This window comes from Sardina pilchardus, chromosome 15, assembly GCF_963854185.1.
Source record: "Sardina pilchardus chromosome 15, fSarPil1.1, whole genome shotgun sequence".
NCBI classification, from domain to species: Eukaryota; Metazoa; Chordata; class Actinopteri; order Clupeiformes; family Clupeidae; genus Sardina; species Sardina pilchardus.
The window spans coordinates 26356304-26376903 of record NC_085008.1 but is presented as its reverse complement, the minus strand read 5'-3'; the positions used below and the strand labels follow the sequence as shown (position 1 = coordinate 26376903).

The following is a 20600-nucleotide window of genomic DNA, read 5'->3' as shown; positions in this document are numbered from 1 at the left end:
TCTTGGCATTACATATTTGAGAAAGTCCTGAAATGCATAGATATAATAGAAAAAACAGTTTGATTAAAATAGTAATTATATCTACTTCTTCGGTTGATCAAGGCTCTGGAGAACACCGTTCTCCCACAGCTCTCTCCGTCTCAGGTACTGACGGAGATATTGTGACACATTCGGTAAACTAGGTAACTGCTTAGCAGAGGGCCCATCTGTCTCTAACTATGGCTGGCTGCCCATCCAGAATAAGTCCATCAGCGTCCAATTAGCGTTCCTTCCTACATACCTGAGCCCTATAGTATTGACCTTGCAAACAGTGTGGTCTATGTAGAATTGTGGCACAACATAGCTAAGCAAAACCTTTTTAGCAAGGTTTAGCTTAATTGAACTGTGTGTGTGTGTGTGTATGTGTGTGTGTGTGTGTGTGTGTGTTCGTAAGAAATTACCAGTGCTGTTTATTGCTTGAGCCACAAACAGTGAAAATATTATAATGCTAAGCAAATACCATTAGCATTGATTAACCAACCTGCTGGGACAAAAATATCTCTTTGAAGCAAGAATACTCATCTTTCATGTTTCTGCTGTACGTTTACTTAATACAGAACTACCTTACTCCAAACACACACACTGTACTCATGGTTATCCTGTGAACAAATATTTGTCATTTAGTCATATCTGAGCATTCTTGGATGATAATAGGATTTTAAAGGCAGATTCTGTGTGAAAGACTTATTTTGATGGGACAAACAAATTAGATGGGACACACAAATTCTTTGTGTGTGTGTTTGTGTTGTATAGGCGAGGATGACTGTACAGTTTTCCCTGTTCCCTCCTATACCCAGTATGTGGTAGGAATGTTGCCAATACCCTCCATATGGGACGGATGCCACTGTCCGATACACTGTGAACATATTACAGAGTGGAAAGCAAGCGCAAAGCAAACAAACAGTACAAGCAAACAACACAAGCAACAACAAACAAACACTGGACTATGTCCAGGCCAGCCACATTACAATCTCAAGCAGTGGACTGTGCTCTGATCAATACTTGCCTTTCCCAAAGGAATGTGGCTGCTGGATCATTAATTCTGACACTGCATTGGTCCTAATGAACCAACACAATGGAAAAAAAAATCATTGTCTGGTAGAAGCAATTCCATTTGTGTGTGTGTGTGTGTGTGTGTGTGTGTGTCTGTCTGTGTGTCTGTGTGTCTGTGTGTCTGTGTGTCTGTGTGTCTGTGTGTCTGTGTGTGTGTGTGTGTGTGAACCACGCGTCCCTTGTGAGCCACTAAAAGATGTGTTGATGTCTGCAAACGCACACACACACACACACACACACACACATATTATATGTGTATATACACACATATTTGTATGTGTGAGTCTTTGTCCTTGAGTGTTCTGTTGAAGGCTCTCAGTATTGTGTGTGTGTGCGCGCATGTGTGCGTGTGCGTGTGTGGAGTGGAGTGGAGTGGAGTGGCGGGGGGCGGAGGATGTACTCGAGGCGTATGGTGCTGTTCATATGGAAATTGCAGTGGACATAAGTACTCTGGAGAGGTGTGGACCACCGGGCTGAATGCTGCCTCGGGCAGAGAGCCGGTCACGCGGGGTCAGGGACGACGGGCGGCGTGATTGCTGTGACGTGCGTCCCGTCCACTTCACACAGAGCAGGTGATCCGCCGAGTGGATGAGTGAGACGCCACTTCAGAGACCGGACGGGTGACCCCACATGATGATGTGTCCGTGTGGGGCTGTTAGCGCATGCGTAGCTCTTCATCCCTGTAGTGGCGGACGGTGCTGGTGTCTGTGTGTGGATGGATATTAGAGCTAGTGGGTCTGGCTGCTACCGTTGGTTTGTGTTGCCTTTGTAATACCCGGTGTGGATTCTGGGTAGAGCCAGCTTGTGGTGCGTGTGTTATGGTTGTCTCCAATTGGGTGTTGCTGTTGAATCCTGCGTCATGTTTTGTTGCTAATTAGGGCTTGATTTTCCATCGGCCACTGGGGGGAAGTCCCCAACCAATAGCAGAAGTATTAGCATCTGTGTAAGGTGTGCTGCCAGCCATTATTTTGTATGGATCTGAGGCACTTGAAGCTATAATACTGGTGCAAAATATGAGCAATCAAAATGGATTCTGTCTTTCATACATGGTGAATATCTGCACTCTGCAGTAAGCATCTGCTTAGAACTACACATAAACATATTGTGAATTATGGCATTTCCTTTGTGTGTGTGTGTGTGTGTGTGTGTGTGTTATCTGAACCCCAAAACAATGTACTGTCATTTCCCAACTGTTAAATACATTATATTGATTTTACACAATTTCATCAGCTATGAAGTTAATTATGTTATCAGTTATGGTATTAATATGGTTTTGTCCCTTTTAAGTTGCACAAAACACTGTCCTGTGGCTTGTACTCGACGCAGCTAATACACAGGAAATGGCTGTAATGTGTGCTGTAAGGGTAGCAGGCTTCACTCAAGAGTGCTGACCAAAGTATAACTATCATAGCCTGGCTAACGCCTCCCACTTCTCAAATGAGACGTGGTCTGGCAACCAGAAGTTCATTTTCTCGTATTTGAAAAAATGGCCAGATCCGTTCATTGGGCGCCACGGATGTCTATCAAATGCGCATAGCTCACCCAACTCGTTCGTATGCAACGCTAAGGGCTGCCGTAAATCCTTTGGCGTCGAATGTAGACGCAAAAAGGCAACGGAAACTTCTCGGATGTTCTGTGATTGGTTCGCCAACATCAGGCGAACATTTGGGCGTTAGTTTCCAGACTGGCTTAGCAGCGGGATTGAAATCACCGCGCAAGGCAGTATGGGAAAACCCAGGCTATAACTATCATTGAAAAACAAGAAAAAAGGCTGCACTATGCATAATCACCATTTATTTACACAGACGCGTTTCGGCGTTCTGCCTTCCTCAGTGTCCCTCTTGTTTTTCAATGTGATGTGTGCTGCTCATGTGTGTGTGTGTGTGTGTAACCCTAGCTTTCTCTGTCCCAGGCTGGCCAGCAGTGGGATGGGTCAGTGTTTTGTGCGTGCGGTGACGGGCGGCGCCTTCTCTCCGTTCCACTACCTGGTGTTGGTGGGCGTGTCCATGGGCGGCTGCCTGGTGCTGGCCACTGTGGTCCTGGTGATGGGCAGGAGGGGCGCCCAGCTGTCCTTCATGATCATCACCGCCCTGGCTTCCCTGTTGCAGCTGGGACTGCTCAACCGTGAGTACACACACACACACACACACACACACACACACACACACACACACACACACACAATATATTGTGTGTATATATGTAGCAGAAAACGGGCCTTTAGGATTTATAATCTTAAATCCAAAACATTTCATCTGTTGGTGGTGGCGCAGTAACAGCATACTGTTCTCTTTTGCTCTGTTGCAGTAATCGGGAAGTACAGTCTTCGACATGACATAGGTAATGAAAACACTCTCACTCTCTCTCTCTTTCCTGCTCTCGCATTTTTATTTTTAGTTCTTCAGTCTTGCTGATCTTCTCTTGTGTGTGTGTGTGTGTGTGTGTGTGTGTGTGTGTGTGTCTGCACCAGCTCTGAGGGACACTCTGAACAGGCGCCTGTCTGTGGCCCTCTCCGTGATCGGAATGCTCACGTCCAACGCTGTCAATCACCTCAGCTTGTTCATCTGTGCTGAGATCACGCCAACTGTCATCAGGTGAGTTAGATCAGCACATTGTTGTCCTTTTACGCTAATATAATGGCTTCAAACACATTTTGATCACGCTATGTCACTGTTTGGGTGGTAGCCAGAAATGTTGTGGGTTCAATTCCAGGCTTCCACCGTTGTGCCCTTGGAGCAAGGAACTTAACCCCAAGTTTCTTCGGGGACAATGTAACAAAATGTCCTTGTAAATGCAAATCTATACTGTCTTACAATATGGAGAATGGAGTCTGACATAGCTGATGTATGCATTATGGTATTTGTGTGTGGTATAAGATGCTGCACTATGTAACGCTGATGTGTGTAGGAGCATGACTCTGTTGTGGATTGTAGACTAAATGAGAACCCCTTAGCACTAAATTGGTACCCAGTACGTTGAAAATTGATGAAAGGAGAATTTCTACATTGCGTTACTCTGAATACTGCCCCCCCCCCCCCCCCCCCCCCCCCCCCCCCCCCCCCCCCCCACACACACACACACAAACAACCCTCACACACTATGCTCTGTTCCCCTGTATTGCTTCTCGATGGCAGTTGTGCTAATGCAGTGCATTACAGCCCTATATGCAACATTCTATTAGTAAGATGTTTCATTATTGCCACTTAATGTTTATGATCAATGTTACATCCTATCAGATCTGACACATCATCTTTGCTGGATCAATGGATTGTGGCTGTTATTGCCCTCTCTATAATGACTTTGAGTATCTCAATTAAATAATTTAGGTACATTGATTTTTGTGCGATGTTTAGGCCAAGTTATTTCTCATCGATGGTTGCTAGGTAAACGGTCTCTGCTCGGCAGCAGTAATGCTACTGCTTGGCATTGCTCCTCAGTAGGGTTAAGCCCTGATGGTGGGGATCAGCTGTGTGACCTGTAACTTCCTGTGAGTCTAGCAGGAAGTGCTCCATTAGTCGGTTGAACTCCACCGTATAGGGTAGATGTAATGCTTAGGGCTGCACTGATTGTGAAATTCTGGGCCAATACTGATAACAATATTTAAAATGACAATTTTGCTGATAACCCATGCGGATAAGTTTTTGTTTGTTTGTTTACTTCATTTTTGTTGTTAATTATATCTAGTTGAATGGAAACCATTTTCAAGTCTTTCAGGCTTTCACAATATCATCTGTGAATATCCCAGTCAACATATAGCACAACCTTTACCTAGATTCTAGATAAACATCAGCCATTGCCACCAGTAAATGTCATTTAAATTTGCCGATAGCCAATATTAGTCAACTAGGCCAATATAGTCTGGTACTGATGTTGGACAGACAGATATATTGGTGCATCCCTAGTTGTGTTTCCCCTCTGCTATCACATGCAAAAAGAGACCCAACACAGTGTCAACAGTGACAGCACCTGATCATGATTCATCTGACTGGAAGGATTAGCATGTAGGTGCTTATGTCAGCAGAAGGTGGGCTAATCCTGTGAGCGCCCTGTAGAGGTGAAGAATGTTAAGTTCATGTTAAGGTTAAGACTATTTCTTTGTGTATTTTGTGTAGACAATATAAATAAGACAACATAAATACTTAGTAAAAACAATGGGTTGCCATGGAATGGAGTGGAAGCCATGGATTAGTTGTGTTCTGCTGGTGTGGTCAGGCTGAGGCAGGGATCCCATTCATTAAAATTCTGCATGCTCCCTTATCCACCACAGACACTGAAGCCCTGCACTATTGTCCATGTCAGGGGTGTCCAAATTGGGCTGGCCCGCACTCCATTTCTCTCTCGGCCCGCCATGTCCGTCCTAAACGAATGTCAGCCACTGGGAATTTCAGCTTTTTAAGGCAACACAATGTGCTCGATGTGCTTTACATAAACAAAAGCAAAGAGTAATAGTACATAAAAGCATAAAGGGGCCAAACGTGTTTAAAAGGAAAGTACATCGATTAGATATATAAAAGTCATAACAGAGAATAATTAAAAGACAGTACATAACGACTTCCGATTACTGGAACATAGCCAACAACTTACTGGCTTTTTCACACCTCCAGGTAGGCTGTGACGCTAAATTTACCCCGAAAAAAAAAATCATTGACCATCATCATTTCTCAACAGGTTATTATTAATGCGACAAAACCTCTGTCCGCCTTTCGATGATCTATCGGCACACAACCAGCATACCCTTTATGAAACTCACACAGATTGTCACGTTTTGGCATAGAGAGTAAAAAGGAAACGATGAGTGCTCTGATGAACAGTATGTGGACGCTGTAGCGGGTCTATGACTCAAGTGTGGGGTCAAGCTGGGGTCACCATGGAGCACTGTCTGAGGCAGGGGCATGCTGACAAAAATATGATACATTTCAATTTAATGGGAAGTGACATAATGTGACTGTTTATTTTTGGCCCGCAACACTCAACTCAGATTAATTTTTGGCATTTAATAGAGAAGAATTCTGGCACCCCTGGTCTATATTGTCCATACCAGTGACTACCATTTACTTCCCATTTACTAAGCCTTTGGGCCCTACTGTTACACAGAGAACAATTATGTGCGTCAAATTAAAACGGGTCACATTGTTTTCTTTATTAAAGCTTAGGCTACTACTTGCTACTTATTCAGCCTTTATCTCTTCAGTGATATTCACCATCTCCCATTGACCTTCCCTGGGTGGTGTGGGTATTTATAGCACCTTTTCAGTATGAAGTTACTGTCAGTGTTTTGGTGAGACCTTTGCACACAACTACATTACCCAGAAACCCAAGCACACTCATGCTGACTATTCTCCCATACTTGTAAATGTAGGGGCGGCGCTCTGGGGCTGTTGATGGCGAATGCAGCAGTGGGCATGTGTGTGTCCGCGTTGGTGGACCTGCAGAAGTTCCGTGGCTTCTTCCTCCTGAGGATCATCCTCACCTGCTCCTGCCTCCTGTCAATCATCTGCATCCCGTTGCTCCCGGAAACGACCGGCCAGCCGCTGCCGGAGTCAATGGCGGAGGGGGAGGGGCTTCTGCGCCGGCCCCTCCCTTCAGGCGAGCAGCACCACCTCCTCACGAGGGCGGAGGTCGCCGAATACTCCCGTGTGGCGAACACACCGATGCATCGCCAGGGAAACGACACAGCCAATGGAATAAGGACATCATAGGTCAAAAACCAATGTAAAAATGGACTCGTCCAAACACATTATGGGCTCCATGAGTGGACGTCTGCTTCGTCTTACAAAGACACTCAATCATGAGTCACACACACACACAAACACAAACACAAACACAAGCACACACTCACAAACATGAACATATCTGTAATGTTTGTTGGATCATGAAAGTGCCGCAAAAAAGACAGGATTTTAACTTGCAGTTCTCATTTACAATAATCAATGCAGTTCTAGAGACAGTAAATGTTCAGTCTGAACATGTGGGCAATATTTCAATAATTCGTCGTCCTCCACAGGATAATCAATTCTGTAAAGCACACGCACACACACTATCAAAACAGTTTGTACCTAATGCAGCATAACTCAGGATGGATAATGAACGCAGTGTGTTTGTGTGTGTGTGTGTGTGTGTGTGTGTGTGTGTGTGTGTGTGTATGAGCAATAGACCCTTGGTTCATATCAGGAGGGTGTTTCAAGTAGGTGGCTTAGTGTGAAACCTTAGTAAGTTAAGCCAGGGCTGTAGTATGAAGCAAAGTGAATGGCTAACCTGGGTAACTTTTGGAGTAACCACTGAACTCTGCACTGAGGAACTATTGTCTCTAAAGTTATGTACAGTTTGGAGACCAGTGATTACTGGTTACCTGGGTAAAGCCAGTAACCTTGCTTTCGCCGTAAACCCCCACAGACGAGCTGTATAGCCTCATTCTCCCAGCAAATTAAAGCCTGTAAGGCTCTTCTGTAGGTCTACCTTGTGAGATAACTCTCTCAGAAGGGCTTACCCAGGTCACGTCAGGAGTAAGTGCTGATCCCCAAACAACACGTCACCTTAAAAACAATAGATGCTCATGGCTCACGGATCTTTTAAAGATCAATGGTTACTCCCAAAGCTACCCACGTTAGCCGGTTACCTTACTTCGTAGTACAGCCCTTGGGTTTGCCACCAAAACCTATAATTGAAACACCCCCCTCGTATAGTTTGATAGAACTAAGGCAGTGCTCAATGTGAGCCCTTTCTGTGAGACTTGATGGATACATTCCATGTTTTATTTTGGAAGGGATTTTAGTCTCCTCACAATATCTGAAGACGTTTTGTGAGTGTTTTTTAAGAACAGTGACTGACAGGGCAGTCACGCCGTGGACAACTCAAGTGATTATGCCATCGCTGTTTATATATGTTTGTAAACTACTATTTTTTTGCACTAATTTCATAAACACAATCATGTGGAGTGGTTGAGAGGAGCGAAAGAGTGTATATGACCTGTATGAGTGTGTCAGCGTCCGTCTGGCCATTGACGGTGTGAAACTTAACCTGAGGCCTCGTTACAAGGTACAGACACTAGGTCACACCTGTCTGTGTGTGTGTGCGAGTGTGCGTGTGTGTCTGTGAGGTCTTGTTTATCTAGGAAGGTGGCAATGAAAGGCTGCTACTCGGCCTGAGGCTACCATATTGCATTATTGTGGGAACATGATTTTTAAAAAATGAAAACATTCTTCAGAACCACTTTTCATTAAAGACTTTTTTTGTAAACTGTGTGTTGTTTGTCTGGAACACAAAAATGGTAAATTATGCGTGTGAGAAAACAATGTGTTGTGTGTGTGTGTGTGTGTGTGTGTGTGTGTGTGAGAGAGATAGAGACAGGGACGGGTCAGGTGTCATAGCTTCTGACCAAATGGATTCCCAGCAAAGAGATGCACATACATGATCACAACCCGCACATATTCTGTTTCCATTATTTTATTAATCAGTACAAAATGGTAGCAGGACAGGAGGAGAGTGCAGAAAAAGGGAGATATTTAAAACTTTTCGGGGTGAAGCTCCAGCTCTTTCTTGATTCTCTCCTCCACCAGTAGGGACAGCTGGGCCGGGCAGCCTGCCAGGTTGAAGCTGACGAACACCTGCTTCTTTGTGCGCTTTGCTGTGGAGACAAAATATTGTGAATTCAGGGGCCAGTGGAAAAATACCTGAGAAGATGAAAGAGGCAAAATAACGCCTGTCTTGACAATCTGTGAAACAGACACACACTCTTATGTCCTTGCCCTAAACACATCAGCAAAGAAATAGGCCGTATTTCACTATTTTCACATTACAGGCAGGCTGGTTCACACATACACACTTACTCAGTCTTTGTGCGAGTGTGCTAGATGAAGGGTCTGCGGGATCTCCCATCACTAAAGTAGACAATGGTGTAGAGTCCTGTTGACAGAAATAGTGGCATTATATTATGAAAGAATAGGCTTATTGATGCACACATACACACACAAATAATAGAGTAGTTGCAACAAGCCTAAAATGATATTGATGGAAGGTCATTTCTGTTTAATTTCTCCCTTTATGCTCCCACATGAGTCATGACCAGCTGATGTCCTGGTTTGAGTAGTAGGCCTAGTATTCTCCAAATCCCCTAGCCTATGTAAAGACATTTTTTGTACTAGGGCTGACTACACACAGCCCAAATGTATGCATTTCTTCCTGTAAGACTTAGTCTAATTATTCGATATTTCAAAAATGTTCTGTCCATTATTAGTCAATGCTTTCTGTTCATGGTTTAAAAGCAACTATGACAATGCGACTTTCACTTTAGATCTGCGAAGTTGTGTCATTTTCTGACACTTAGTAGCAGTCACCACTGTTTAGTTTAGGCCTACTCACAAATTTGCTGCTCATGGACACTGCGAGGTTGGAGAGCACGGGGGCTGTGCCAACCCAGAGAAAGAAGCCTCCATCCAGTTTCATCACATGGAAGTGCACAACCTGCTCCATCAGTCTCTCGCTGAAGTTGTGCACAGAGATGCTGCCTTCGTCCGAGCCGGAGGCACATTCACCGTTTTCGGTGGTACTCATATTCGTATTATGCACAGAATTAACCAAGGCGAAGACATTAATTTTTGGATTTGGTGAAGTTCAAATCACGCTATGTCACTAAATCGCACATTTTCAGTCACAGCATCTCAAACATGCTGAGCCGCTTACGTCTTCCTCTGTTTACTTCCTGATTGTCACTTTCGTCTACAGTCATTTAGCGCCATCATCTGGCTAGGAAGGCAAAAAAAAAAAAAAAACAACTTTGTGCCAAGATCATCCAGCCAAGGGTGTTTAGGCTTTGGATTTGTTTTAGTCACAGAAAATGACTTGTTCAGTCTTACTTAATGCGTTAGGACTTATATGGCCACAACTGGAATGGTCTGCTCATTACACTTCCTGAAGCTGCCACCTAAAATGTTGTGGCAATTATTTTTTGTTTTACATCCAAGCATTCTCGGCATGCATTGTTCAATGACTGAAGCATTAAACAATGTAATAATGCATGTAGGTGGATCTATTCTGTTTAGATATTTTGTAGAAAAAGCTGTTTAATATTTCTTACTCCACAAGTTCAATTTAATTCCTTCACTTTAAAAATCAGTGAAATTAGTCATTTCCCATGGATGTCAGGTCACGCAGCACAATTATTACATTATAACAATTAAACAACACTTTAAATAGATGAATTTAGTGTCCAGGCCACACTAGGATGACTGGACCCTCATGCGTCAGCTGCTTAGCAGTAATGCAACTGCTTGGCACCAGTATTGGGTGGCTGATGTAAGCTGAGGATCATGTCTGTGACCTGCGGCCTCACTCCAGCAGGAAGTCTTCCACCAGTCTGTTGAACTCCACAGCGAATCGCAGGTGCAGGTTGTGTTTCCCTTCAGCCATCACATGCAGCCTGTGTATGACCAAAGACAAAATACACAACGGTCAGGCTGTGTCATCATCAGACACAAAAACTAATGACTAATCTCAACTGAAGGATTAGTCCCATGAGTATTCTTGTATCAGTGGGAGGTGGGCTGGCTTATCCCTGTGTGTGTGTATGTTTGTTTGTGTTTGTGTGTGTGTGTGTGTGTGTGTATATGTGTGTGTGTGTGTGTGTGTGTGTGTGTGTGTGTGTGTGTGTGTGTGTGTGTGTGTGTGTGTCATAACTTGAGGAGCACATGTCCCCTCCAATACTCAAAAATGCTATCCAATGGGACAACATACAGTTTAATGTTAGCTACAGTAGTACCACTCACTGTATCCAGAGGTGAGATAATCTCAGTTAAGTGAAGAGAGTGGAATCAAATAATTGCCAGGAAAGCACTGATCTGCCTTGCACAATAATCATACCAGCCATTATATACAGTATCTTAATGTTGTAGATTACCATGGAATTATTATATACCGATTGATAAAAAGCAGATGTACACATTGGTCATTATTCCTGAGAAATTACGCATTGCCTTTTCTTTCCAACTCTCTAGCATCTGACCAGCATTCATTCTAAGTAGAGATGCTCCGATCAGCATTTTTGGGGCCGATCACCGATTACCGATCATCAAAATCATGATCGGCCGATTGCCGATCACTGCCGATCACAGAATGGCAGGGGAATGAGAGTCTTTTAACAATAGTCTAGCAGAGTTTGCATCATTTGTAGGAATTAAACTAACTATGAATTAATGTAAGTGGCATAAAAGACAGTAGGCCTATAGGCAAGTCAAGATGTTGAAGAACCACCATTTATCGATTTGTATTTAGAAAATGAAATAACTTTGGCCATCTTTTCCAAATATGCAGCGAGACATAAAATGATTCCACACAAGGAGGGGGTCAGGCAGACCAACACACAGATCACCTAAATGGGATGGGCAATTACATTGCCTAGGCTACTTGAAAAGTATAGCCTCTAAATAGACTGACTACATTAAATGAAAAACGTGTTACACCAAAACCTACTGCCACAAAGCGCAAAACTATGGCTTTTTCTCTGTTCCAAATCCCAAAAAAAGAAATAATGTAAGCTACTGTAAGCAATAAATTGCAAGTCTTTTTTCTCTTGGAATCCCCCATGACTGAAACATGCCGTTAAATGCCACCAGTTTGAGTCAATAAAGTGCGCTGTTAAGCTAGCAGGGACATTGGACAAGCGTCTGCGCTTGGGAAGCTAATATGCCTATTCTTCAGCTTGTCAATGTAGTCTACACTGTTTGGTAATGCGGGGAGATACACATTAGTATTTCATGCCTACGGGGTAATATCGTGGATCAAGGCAGGTTAGGGCCGACTTACATTGCGCGATATTGCCATGTTTTCACAGTCGGCGAATAAATATCCAAAGTCGGGACAGAAATCATGGCGCGGCGCGCTCCCGTGTACTCGTTCAATGTAAGGTGTCAATTAGCGGTTGTAAGCCAGTCGGAGTCTTTTTCTAATTCTGCCGTTACAACAATATCAAACATGTCTGATATTATCGCATGTCTGCATAGTCTGTGACTAGTTTGTGACTTAAACTCTATGATTTGTCTTTAGATGTGAGAGTCTGACTGTCTTTCAAAAATCTTTTAGGCTACAGATATTTGCAAAATCGTAACTACTGTATAAGGAGGGCTTTATCCTCCACAACGAATAGAGGTTGTTCGTGGAGGCAAATTAATTCTGAACGTGATGCCTTTCCATCTCTTATCATCCCTATCGTTAGTAGGCCTACAGTCGGCTGATTGAAGGATGGGGAAGTTGGCTGGTTTAGTTTCTCATACCCGACATATTCAGTTGTCCGTCAGTGGTGTTAAAACGTCTTTGGTGGCTTCCACCTCGAGGGATTTCAGCACGACATACATTGCAAATGGTTAATTTTACACTGAACCTTTAGCCTACTCATGTTTGCCACTGCAAGCTCCTCTCTACTCTAGGCTACTGTGTGCCTGTGCGCCGCGCCTGCAGGTGGAAAAATGTCACGCAAGTAATTTAGGTCACATGATCGGCTTTTTTGATCGGCGCTTTTGAGCTTCACCGATCAAGCCATTTTTAGCCAATATCGGCCGATCATGATCGGCGGCCGATCGATCGGAGCATCACTAATTCTAAGTTGAACAAAGGTAGTGCAAAGTATTGTTAACTATTGTCTCATGTCATGGGGAAGGCCATACATGATCTTATATAAGTGTATATATACACTTTTGATCCTGTGAGGGAAATTTGGTCTCTGCATTTATCCCAATCCATGAACTAGTGAAACAAACATAGCACACAGTGAACACACAGTGAGGTAAAGCACACGCTAACTCGGAGGAGTAAGCTGCCTGCCACAGTGGCGCTCGGGGAGCAGTGAGGGGTTAGGTGCCTTGCTCAAGTGTGTGTGTGTGTGTGTGTGTGTGTGTGAGAGAGAGAGGAGTTAGGTGCCTTGCTCAAGGGCACTTCAGCTGTGGATGTGGGCATGGGAGAGCAGTGCTCAACCACTTCCCCCGCCCACATTTTTCCTACTGATCGAACCAGCAAACGTTCGGCTACAAGCCCTAACTAGTAGGCCACGGCTGTCCCAATGGTGATAATGCAAAGATATTCAAACCAATTTCTCCAATTTCTCTCCTTTACTCACCCCCACTTCCCCTGTTTCTTTAGGCCAATATGAATGCATTCATTTACATGATTCCATGATAATGGGCAGCCGTGGTGTACTGGGGCAGCCGTGGTGTACTGGTTAGCGCACCGGGCTTGTAACCGGAGGGTTGCCGGTTCATCCCCGACCAGTCCACCATGGCTGAAGTGCCCTTGAGCAAGGCACCTAACCCCTCACTGCTCCCCGAGCACCGCTGGTTGGGCAGGCAGTTCACTGCTCTGGGTTGTGTGATTCACCTCACTGTGTGTTCACTGTGTGCTGTGTGTTCACTAATTCGGTTAAATTGGGTTAAATGCAGAGAACTGAATTTCCCTCACGGGATCAAAAAAGTATATATTCTATTCTATTCTATTATAATATAGCCACACAAAGGTTTTTGAATATTAGCTACTGAATGAATTAATTAATAAAACATGTGGCCATGATATGCACAGATTTATTTTCAAATGATATAGTTCTGGTTGTAATTTGTTCAACCCTCAATGGCATAAGATAGAATAGGACACAAAAATAATAGAAAATATTATTAGACTTTAGATAATAAAAAACACACTATCACCCCATGTGTACATGAATGTGTATAATAGAATGGCAAAACTTGATTTCACCCACCATGCACATTTGGTCTCCCAATGCTAACTCCATGGCCACAGAGAGACATAATTAATTGACTACTTTAAAGCAAGTCCTATGATGTGCAACTCACACCACACAATTAAATCCCACTACTACTTTCCCACTGTTTGCTGCTGTGTGTTGATGTATAGCATGGACCACTAGTGGTCTTAGCCAAAAAAAATGTGTGAATTGTCCCAGTTTACATGGCTGATATTATTACAAGTTTACAGCAGGCACACAGCACGAATAGATAGACCTTTATATTCAGGTAGTAGAATAGCTAATTGCTATTTGCCAGCATATGTTCTGCTGCTCACCGGGCATTGGGAATGTGTTCCAACAGGACTTGGGGGTGGAAGGAGGGCACCATTGGGTCCTTCTGGCCATGAACCACTAAGGTGGGACAGCTGATCTGAGGTAACAATTCCATACAGATACTGCCTAGAGAGAGAGAGAGAGAGAGAGAGAGAGAGAGAGAGAGAGAGAGAAAGAGAGAAAGAGAGAGAGGGATGGGGCACCACACATGTCAGAAAAAAAGAGTGATCAGCAAAAAAAGGGAGACATGGAGAGAAAAGACAGTGAACAGACAGACAGAGACTGAATTATGCAGGAGAGGAAAAATGAGAAAGCACCATATCTTCAGGCCTCATTCTACAGTTCTATAACACGCCACCACACAGGCTGCTGGATGTTGGGCCCACTCACCCTGAGGATTGTGGATGAACTGGCTGATGCCATCCACCCAAGCACCCCAAGTGCTTCTGAAGTACTCAGCTCCATACATCTCCTCCATTGGCCTCCGCATCCGCTCACTCCAGCGTGATACGTCTCGAACCGCTACACATACACACACACACACACACACACACACAACAAAAGAAAAGAAAACAAAATAAAACAAAATAAAACAAAATAAATCCTTCATGAAAGAAATGTCTGAATATTGGTATTCCCATGTTCTTTCTCTCTCCTCCTCACTACCCCTCACTGCTATACCACTCTCACAGTTGTAGATGGCGAGGTCCTCCTGGGAGACGTAGGCATTGGAGCCCCAGACCACTAGTTTCCTGATGCTCGCCGGGCTTAGAGCTGCTGCCACAAGGGCTGTGATGCCGCCGTCGCTCCAGCCCAGGAGAGAAAAGCGACCAAAGCCCAAAGTCTACAGGAGAAACAAAGATGAGTGAAAAGTGTAAGAAAAGTTGCGTGTGGGTAAAGTTTGAGTGTAATGACGGTCCAAATAAGGTCAAAAACAATCATTAGCTAAATCGTAGAGAAACATAAAACAATGGGAATCTAGTTGAAAAATTCCAAGAGTCATCCAGTTAAGGCCTCACAATGAGGTGCTTCACAGCAGTAGGACGGTAAGCCTACTATTAATAATAATAATAATAATAATAATAATAATAATAATAATAAAGCACTGGATGGATCACACTGATTTGACATGGAGCATTTACACTGCAAGAAAACGACTGACGTTTCAAAACTACGGAAAAGGTACATACTGCAAGCCAAAAAAGCGTGATCTCCACTCCAGTCTGCTTTCTTTATTTAAAAAAACGATGGGACACTGTGGACAGAAAACAGGGGGCAGTCTGACCTGCATCAGCTGAAGGCCATCTCGAGCGTCTCTGTGGAAGAAGTCGGAGGGGAAGTCTCTGTGTGGGGGTCGTGACCTGCCGTAACCTCTTGGGTCAAAGGCCACCACTGTGAAACGTTTCTTATCCAAACCCTTCAGCTGGGGCCCAAAGTCTGTCTCTCCACTTCCTGTCCAAACAAGACATGGCATCACGACTAAAACTCAAGTCAGCCAAGTGTTTTGTCATACATACATGCAACCATCTCTGGCTGAATCCAATGAGCACTGAATCCAATGAGCACTGTAAATTTAATCAACTTATCTTATCTTGCTATGAACTGTGAAGAATTGGAGTCAAATCTGGACTAACTTCTGATAGCACACACTCCTAGTCCTATCACCTACAGTGAAAACATATCATGTGGAAACAACAGGCTGTTAAATGTAATGTCTGATAATACTCTTTACTCACCCAAAGCTCCAGGCATGAGTAACAGTGCATGGTCTCCAACTCCAGTCTGTTGGTAGTGCAGTTCCACACCATTCACAGACTTTTTACCTGCCTGCAATGCAGTACTGTGGATGGATACACACAGACACAAACACCTTTGAAAAGAGCAGCAGTGCGTCCCCTTAGAATTATAGGCTTGCATTCTAAGCAGTTCTGAGATATTCAGCGCACAACTTGCGCACTCAAAATGCGCACAACTTCAAGAATCACCTCATCTTACCTTATGAACTTGTCACAGAATAAGATAATGACTCAATTTTGACAAATTGTCAGATAGAAGCTTTAACATTCTAGGGGACGATTGGTCTGACATCTGAAGTGATTGCCTCTTTCCCAAGAACTCTGACCTGCAGATGTTGTCAGAAGCGTCTACAACAAACACAAAGGTGACATCTCTGTGTGTGCGTTTAGCAATGTTTCAAACAGTACTAGTACAAACCTGCCTGCGACACACAATATGTGATCGAGGCAAGTATAGTAAGAGTAGTGGTGGTTAAATTCCTAGACTACTGCGCCCCTTAGCGTTCAACAGCAATACCGCAGCTGAGTGTAGAGTAAATCAAGCGGCTTCTCAAGTAGAAACGTAGACTGCGTGTTTTCGAACAGACAGCTCACACTCAAAGGATCTTGGCGACAACTCAGTCAGCTATAAATGCGCAATCCAATCGACCATAAGATAGTAGGCGACACTTAGCGAAAGAAAGGGAGCTAGAAATTCATTGCATCTGAAGGACACTTTACCAGTAGCATGCGCTTTTGCAACTTCTCTGTGCAGCATTTTGCAGCGTGCGTAATCCCCGTCTCCAGAAAAACACCATAATGGTGAATAATGGAAGAACCTAAATACTCTTTCCAAACGGGTGCCGATCCTTCCGGGCCACCTTTCTGCGTTGTCTGTATGTTTTTCTTAACTGGCTCCAACTTTCCCTGCGTGCAGCTAAATTCCAACTCGGATTTCGCCACTTGCGAAAGTGCGGAAGTTAATCGGTTACTACGGAATTTTGACTAGGCCTATTCTTGGCACAGGTGGGGTGTCTGTCTGAAGGGGTAAAAATGACATTCTATAGTCATGACCACTTTATAAGAATACGTGAGCTAAACGACTAATACTAATATTAGTAATACTAGGCTAATAGCCTATATGCATAGTGTTCGTGAGTATGTTTCCAAGACGAAAATATTTGAGCATCTGCTGCATGGACGTGTATGGGCAAAACACACACACACACACACACACACACACACACACACACACACACACACACACACACACACACACACACACACACACACACACACACACACACACACACACACACACACACACACACACACACACACACACACACACACACACACACACACACACACACACACACCGTGTCCTGCAACTTAGAAGATTAAGATACTGTAAGTATTGATCACTCAGCAATCCAGCACATGGACAAGTTCACGCAGAGAGCAAAAGAGAGATCATCTAGCAAACAGGGATTTCCCCATCTGTCCCTTCGCTCCAGTCAAATAGGTTTTGCCTGCGGTCACAGAATTGTACATAATGAGACACACACACACACACACACACACACACACACACACACACACACACACACACACACACACACATATAGGTATAACCCCATTGCACTCTCGAGTCAGTCATGCAGTGCAGTGTGTGTGTGTGTGTGTGTGTGTGTGTGTGTGTGTGTGTGTGTGTAAGTGAGTATGTTTAGGGTCTCTGTGTGTGTGTGTGTGTTTGTGTTGAGGGTGGAGCATCCGTATTCGTGACCCTTCAACATTGGTTTGATCTTTCTTTTTACATTATGCAATAATTATCTGTGTTATGAAAAATGATGAGTCAATGTTCTTTGCATTATAGACCTACTTCTCAACAGAAATGCCAGGTCCTCTGTTGGAAAGAAGGATAATGTAATCACCATGTGATCCTGTTTCATATCAACCTAATTGTATGGTTTAAAACTATACCAAGGAAGGTTTCCAGATATCAGACGATTTAGTTTCACTTAAAATCCCTTATGAGCTGAAGATAAAAATGACTGGAAATGCACATTTGCATCCATACAGCATACACGTTATACAAGAAAATGTGTGGATGTGTGCCCATGTGTGTGTGTGTGTGTGTGTGTGTGTGTGTGTGTGTGTGTGTCTATATGTCTCTTTCTCTTCCCCTTAATGGGGTATGGTAAAACTCTGCAGTTTCAATAACACTCAGTCGACACAGGTCAGTACACACACACACACACACACACACACACACACACACACACACACACACACACTCAGAAAGATCCTTGCTCTGACACACACACACACACACATGCACACACACACACACACACACACACACACACACACACACACACACACGGAACTCAGTTTGTGTGTGTCTTCTCTAACAGTCGTAGAAATAATAGCTCATAATTTCACCAAAAAGACATTAGTCATATGTTACTCAGAGCTTACACACAGTCTGGATGTGAGAGATCTATGCAGTCTAGTAGAATGTTTAGATATTCAATATGTTTGCTACTTCCAAGAATGTTGTCCACATGATCACGTATACTTGATGATCAATCATGCATGCATGCTTATCAAATATTATTTTTTTCATATACAGATCTTTGACAAATAAGGCTTTGACATACTTTTTTTTGAAGTCGGAAGACTGTTTAAATGAGTCTTAATGGCTGCGGTGCACAACATTTACAGGGGTTTTAATACATTTTAGGCTGTATTTGTGGTTTCATCACCCAAAAAATGCCAAGTGGTGCAACCAAAAGTTTCTATAAAATAAAACCTTGGACTTGGAATCTTCTTGGACACCTAACTTTTTTCATAGTTTTACATTGGTTGGGCCACCATGTAAACCTGACAAGTCCAACTATGAAGAGAAAGTAGCTATTTTTTAATTAATATTTGAGAGAGATTTACAAACCTTTTACTCATCGATAAAGGTCATACTCAATGAGGCAATATCCTGTTTAGTTTTTTCCTGTTCAATTCAAAATAAATGTTCTATAAATGTGATTGTACTGCACTGACATTTCAGATATGCACATATCAGGGGAAAAAAGTTTTTCAATTTCTTAAACAATTTAGGAGCTATTAAACTAGCCAACTTTGTTTATTTTAAGTCTTCAACATAAAATGATGCTCCCATATTTACGCGTCATCTGACATTTTAAGGGTTTGAGATGACAAAACTTAAAATATATAGATTTTTTAATGAGAAATAGAAAGTAGTGTAGTATAAAATTATGTTGTGAATCATTTGAAATTATTTCAAACCAAAGTGCGGACACTGAAATCTGCATGTCACATTTTTGACCCAAAGATTTCTCAGCGTGTTAGCTAAAGCTAATGCACTGTTTGCATGTCTGCATGTGTGAGCACAGTATTATTTGTGTACTGTATGTGGCCACATACAGTATGTGCATAATTGTGGCTTGATAACCCCGGTGTTGTGCTCTTTTTCTCTGTTTTGCTTCTTTGGTTGGTCATTCAGGCCACTGGTAGCACATGGTGTGCTGTGAAGGAGAGTCTTTCAACATGATACAACATGTACAACATGTACAACTGGTACAACATGTGGCACATTTACCACTATTGCCAGCCATGTGTATTGCTATTGTATGGCATGTCCTGTTGAGTCATTTTGGATAGGGTATTAAAGGAAGAGGGACGCCGGTGCAACGCAGATGTCTTCTTTTTAGTATTTATTTAAAAGGTGCAAAACATTGACTAACGTTTCGACGTTACAAATGTCTTCATCAGAGTCCTAGTTGCCTGGCCTGGTTGCACCAGATTGTCGCTTGGATAGACTGATTGGATAGGATTAGATAGGCTTGATTGTTTGACCTCCGTGGCAGCACTTGGTGTACCTGCATAGATCCGGGGTACAACATGTGGTGCGTTTGTGACTTCCAGTGCATTGTTGTCATGCTGTGTTATCATGCTGTGCCATGTTGTGTGTGGGCTTGGTTGTTGATCAGCCACTGTGTCAGTTAACACCTCTCCTGTGCAGGTCTGAAATGTGTCTGGCTCTTAGCATTCAGGAGTGTAAAGACACTTTACACCCATGGAGTCACGCCTCTGAGAAGATACAGTATGTGTCTAAATGTGTGCAGCCTTTTATGCCTTTTGTGCAGGTGCATTGGTGTGCCAGGGGAATACAGTGTGTAGGGTTCATGAGTGAGTACACACATATATCCATACATTCGATGTGTGCATGCTTGCGTGTGTGTGTCTGTGAGTGTGTGTGCATGTGTGGGTACGCGTGTGTACGTGTGTGTGTACGTGTGTACCTGTGTGTGTGTGTGTGTGTACGTGGGAGGTATGAGGGGGTTTTGTGGGGGCGTCCCAGCGTTCTGCACATACGGTCTCCCAGGAGACTTTGCATGTGTGTGCGTGTGTTGAGTGTGACTGTGTACCCGTCTGTTTTGGTATCGGGAAAGGGGAATTACTGGGAACACGAACGTCATTTATTTTCTATCTGTCTCTCTGTGAAATGTGAGTGACTATGTTTGAAGAAGACTTGCAGACAACTCCCCTTGAAATGTGTAAGTACATTATAAAGCAATCTGACTGTGTGTGTGTGTGTGTGTGTATGTGTGTGTGTGTGTGTGTGTGTGTGTGTGCGCGTGTGCGCGTGCGTATGT

General features: G+C 43.5%; 3 protein-coding genes across 3 annotated transcripts in view; 1 reads left to right on the top strand and 2 right to left on the bottom strand.

Moving 5' to 3' along the window:
• LOC134102822 (solute carrier family 22 member 23) overlaps positions 1-8297 on the top strand; it is a 13083-nt gene extending 4786 nt beyond the window's left edge. The window contains exons 7-10 of the mRNA XM_062557076.1: positions 3005-3216; positions 3400-3432; positions 3563-3686; positions 6452-8297. Coding sequence (XP_062413060.1) covers positions 3005-3216; positions 3400-3432; positions 3563-3686; positions 6452-6791 — 709 coding nt within the window. The 3' untranslated portion in view covers positions 6792-8297. The remainder of the gene's footprint in view (positions 1-3004; positions 3217-3399; positions 3433-3562; positions 3687-6451) is intronic.
• Positions 8298-8519: 222 nt separating this feature from the next.
• psmg4 (proteasome (prosome, macropain) assembly chaperone 4) lies at positions 8520-9815 on the bottom strand. Its single transcript, XM_062556793.1, has 3 exons — positions 9451-9815; positions 8919-8994; positions 8520-8716 (listed from the first exon to the last, which is right to left on the bottom strand). Exons 1-3 carry the CDS (start codon positions 9640-9642, stop codon positions 8595-8597), a joined length of 390 nt encoding a protein of 129 aa, XP_062412777.1. The 5' UTR covers positions 9643-9815; the 3' UTR covers positions 8520-8594.
• Positions 9816-10104: 289 nt separating this feature from the next.
• bphl (biphenyl hydrolase like) lies at positions 10105-16878 on the bottom strand. The gene is made up of 7 exons (XM_062556792.1): positions 16666-16878; positions 15886-15989; positions 15435-15601; positions 14840-14993; positions 14540-14671; positions 14152-14275; positions 10105-10507 (listed from the first exon to the last, which is right to left on the bottom strand). Exons 1-7 carry the CDS (start codon positions 16740-16742, stop codon positions 10417-10419), a joined length of 849 nt encoding a protein of 282 aa, XP_062412776.1. The 5' UTR covers positions 16743-16878; the 3' UTR covers positions 10105-10416.
• Positions 16879-20600: the final 3722 nt, after the last annotated feature.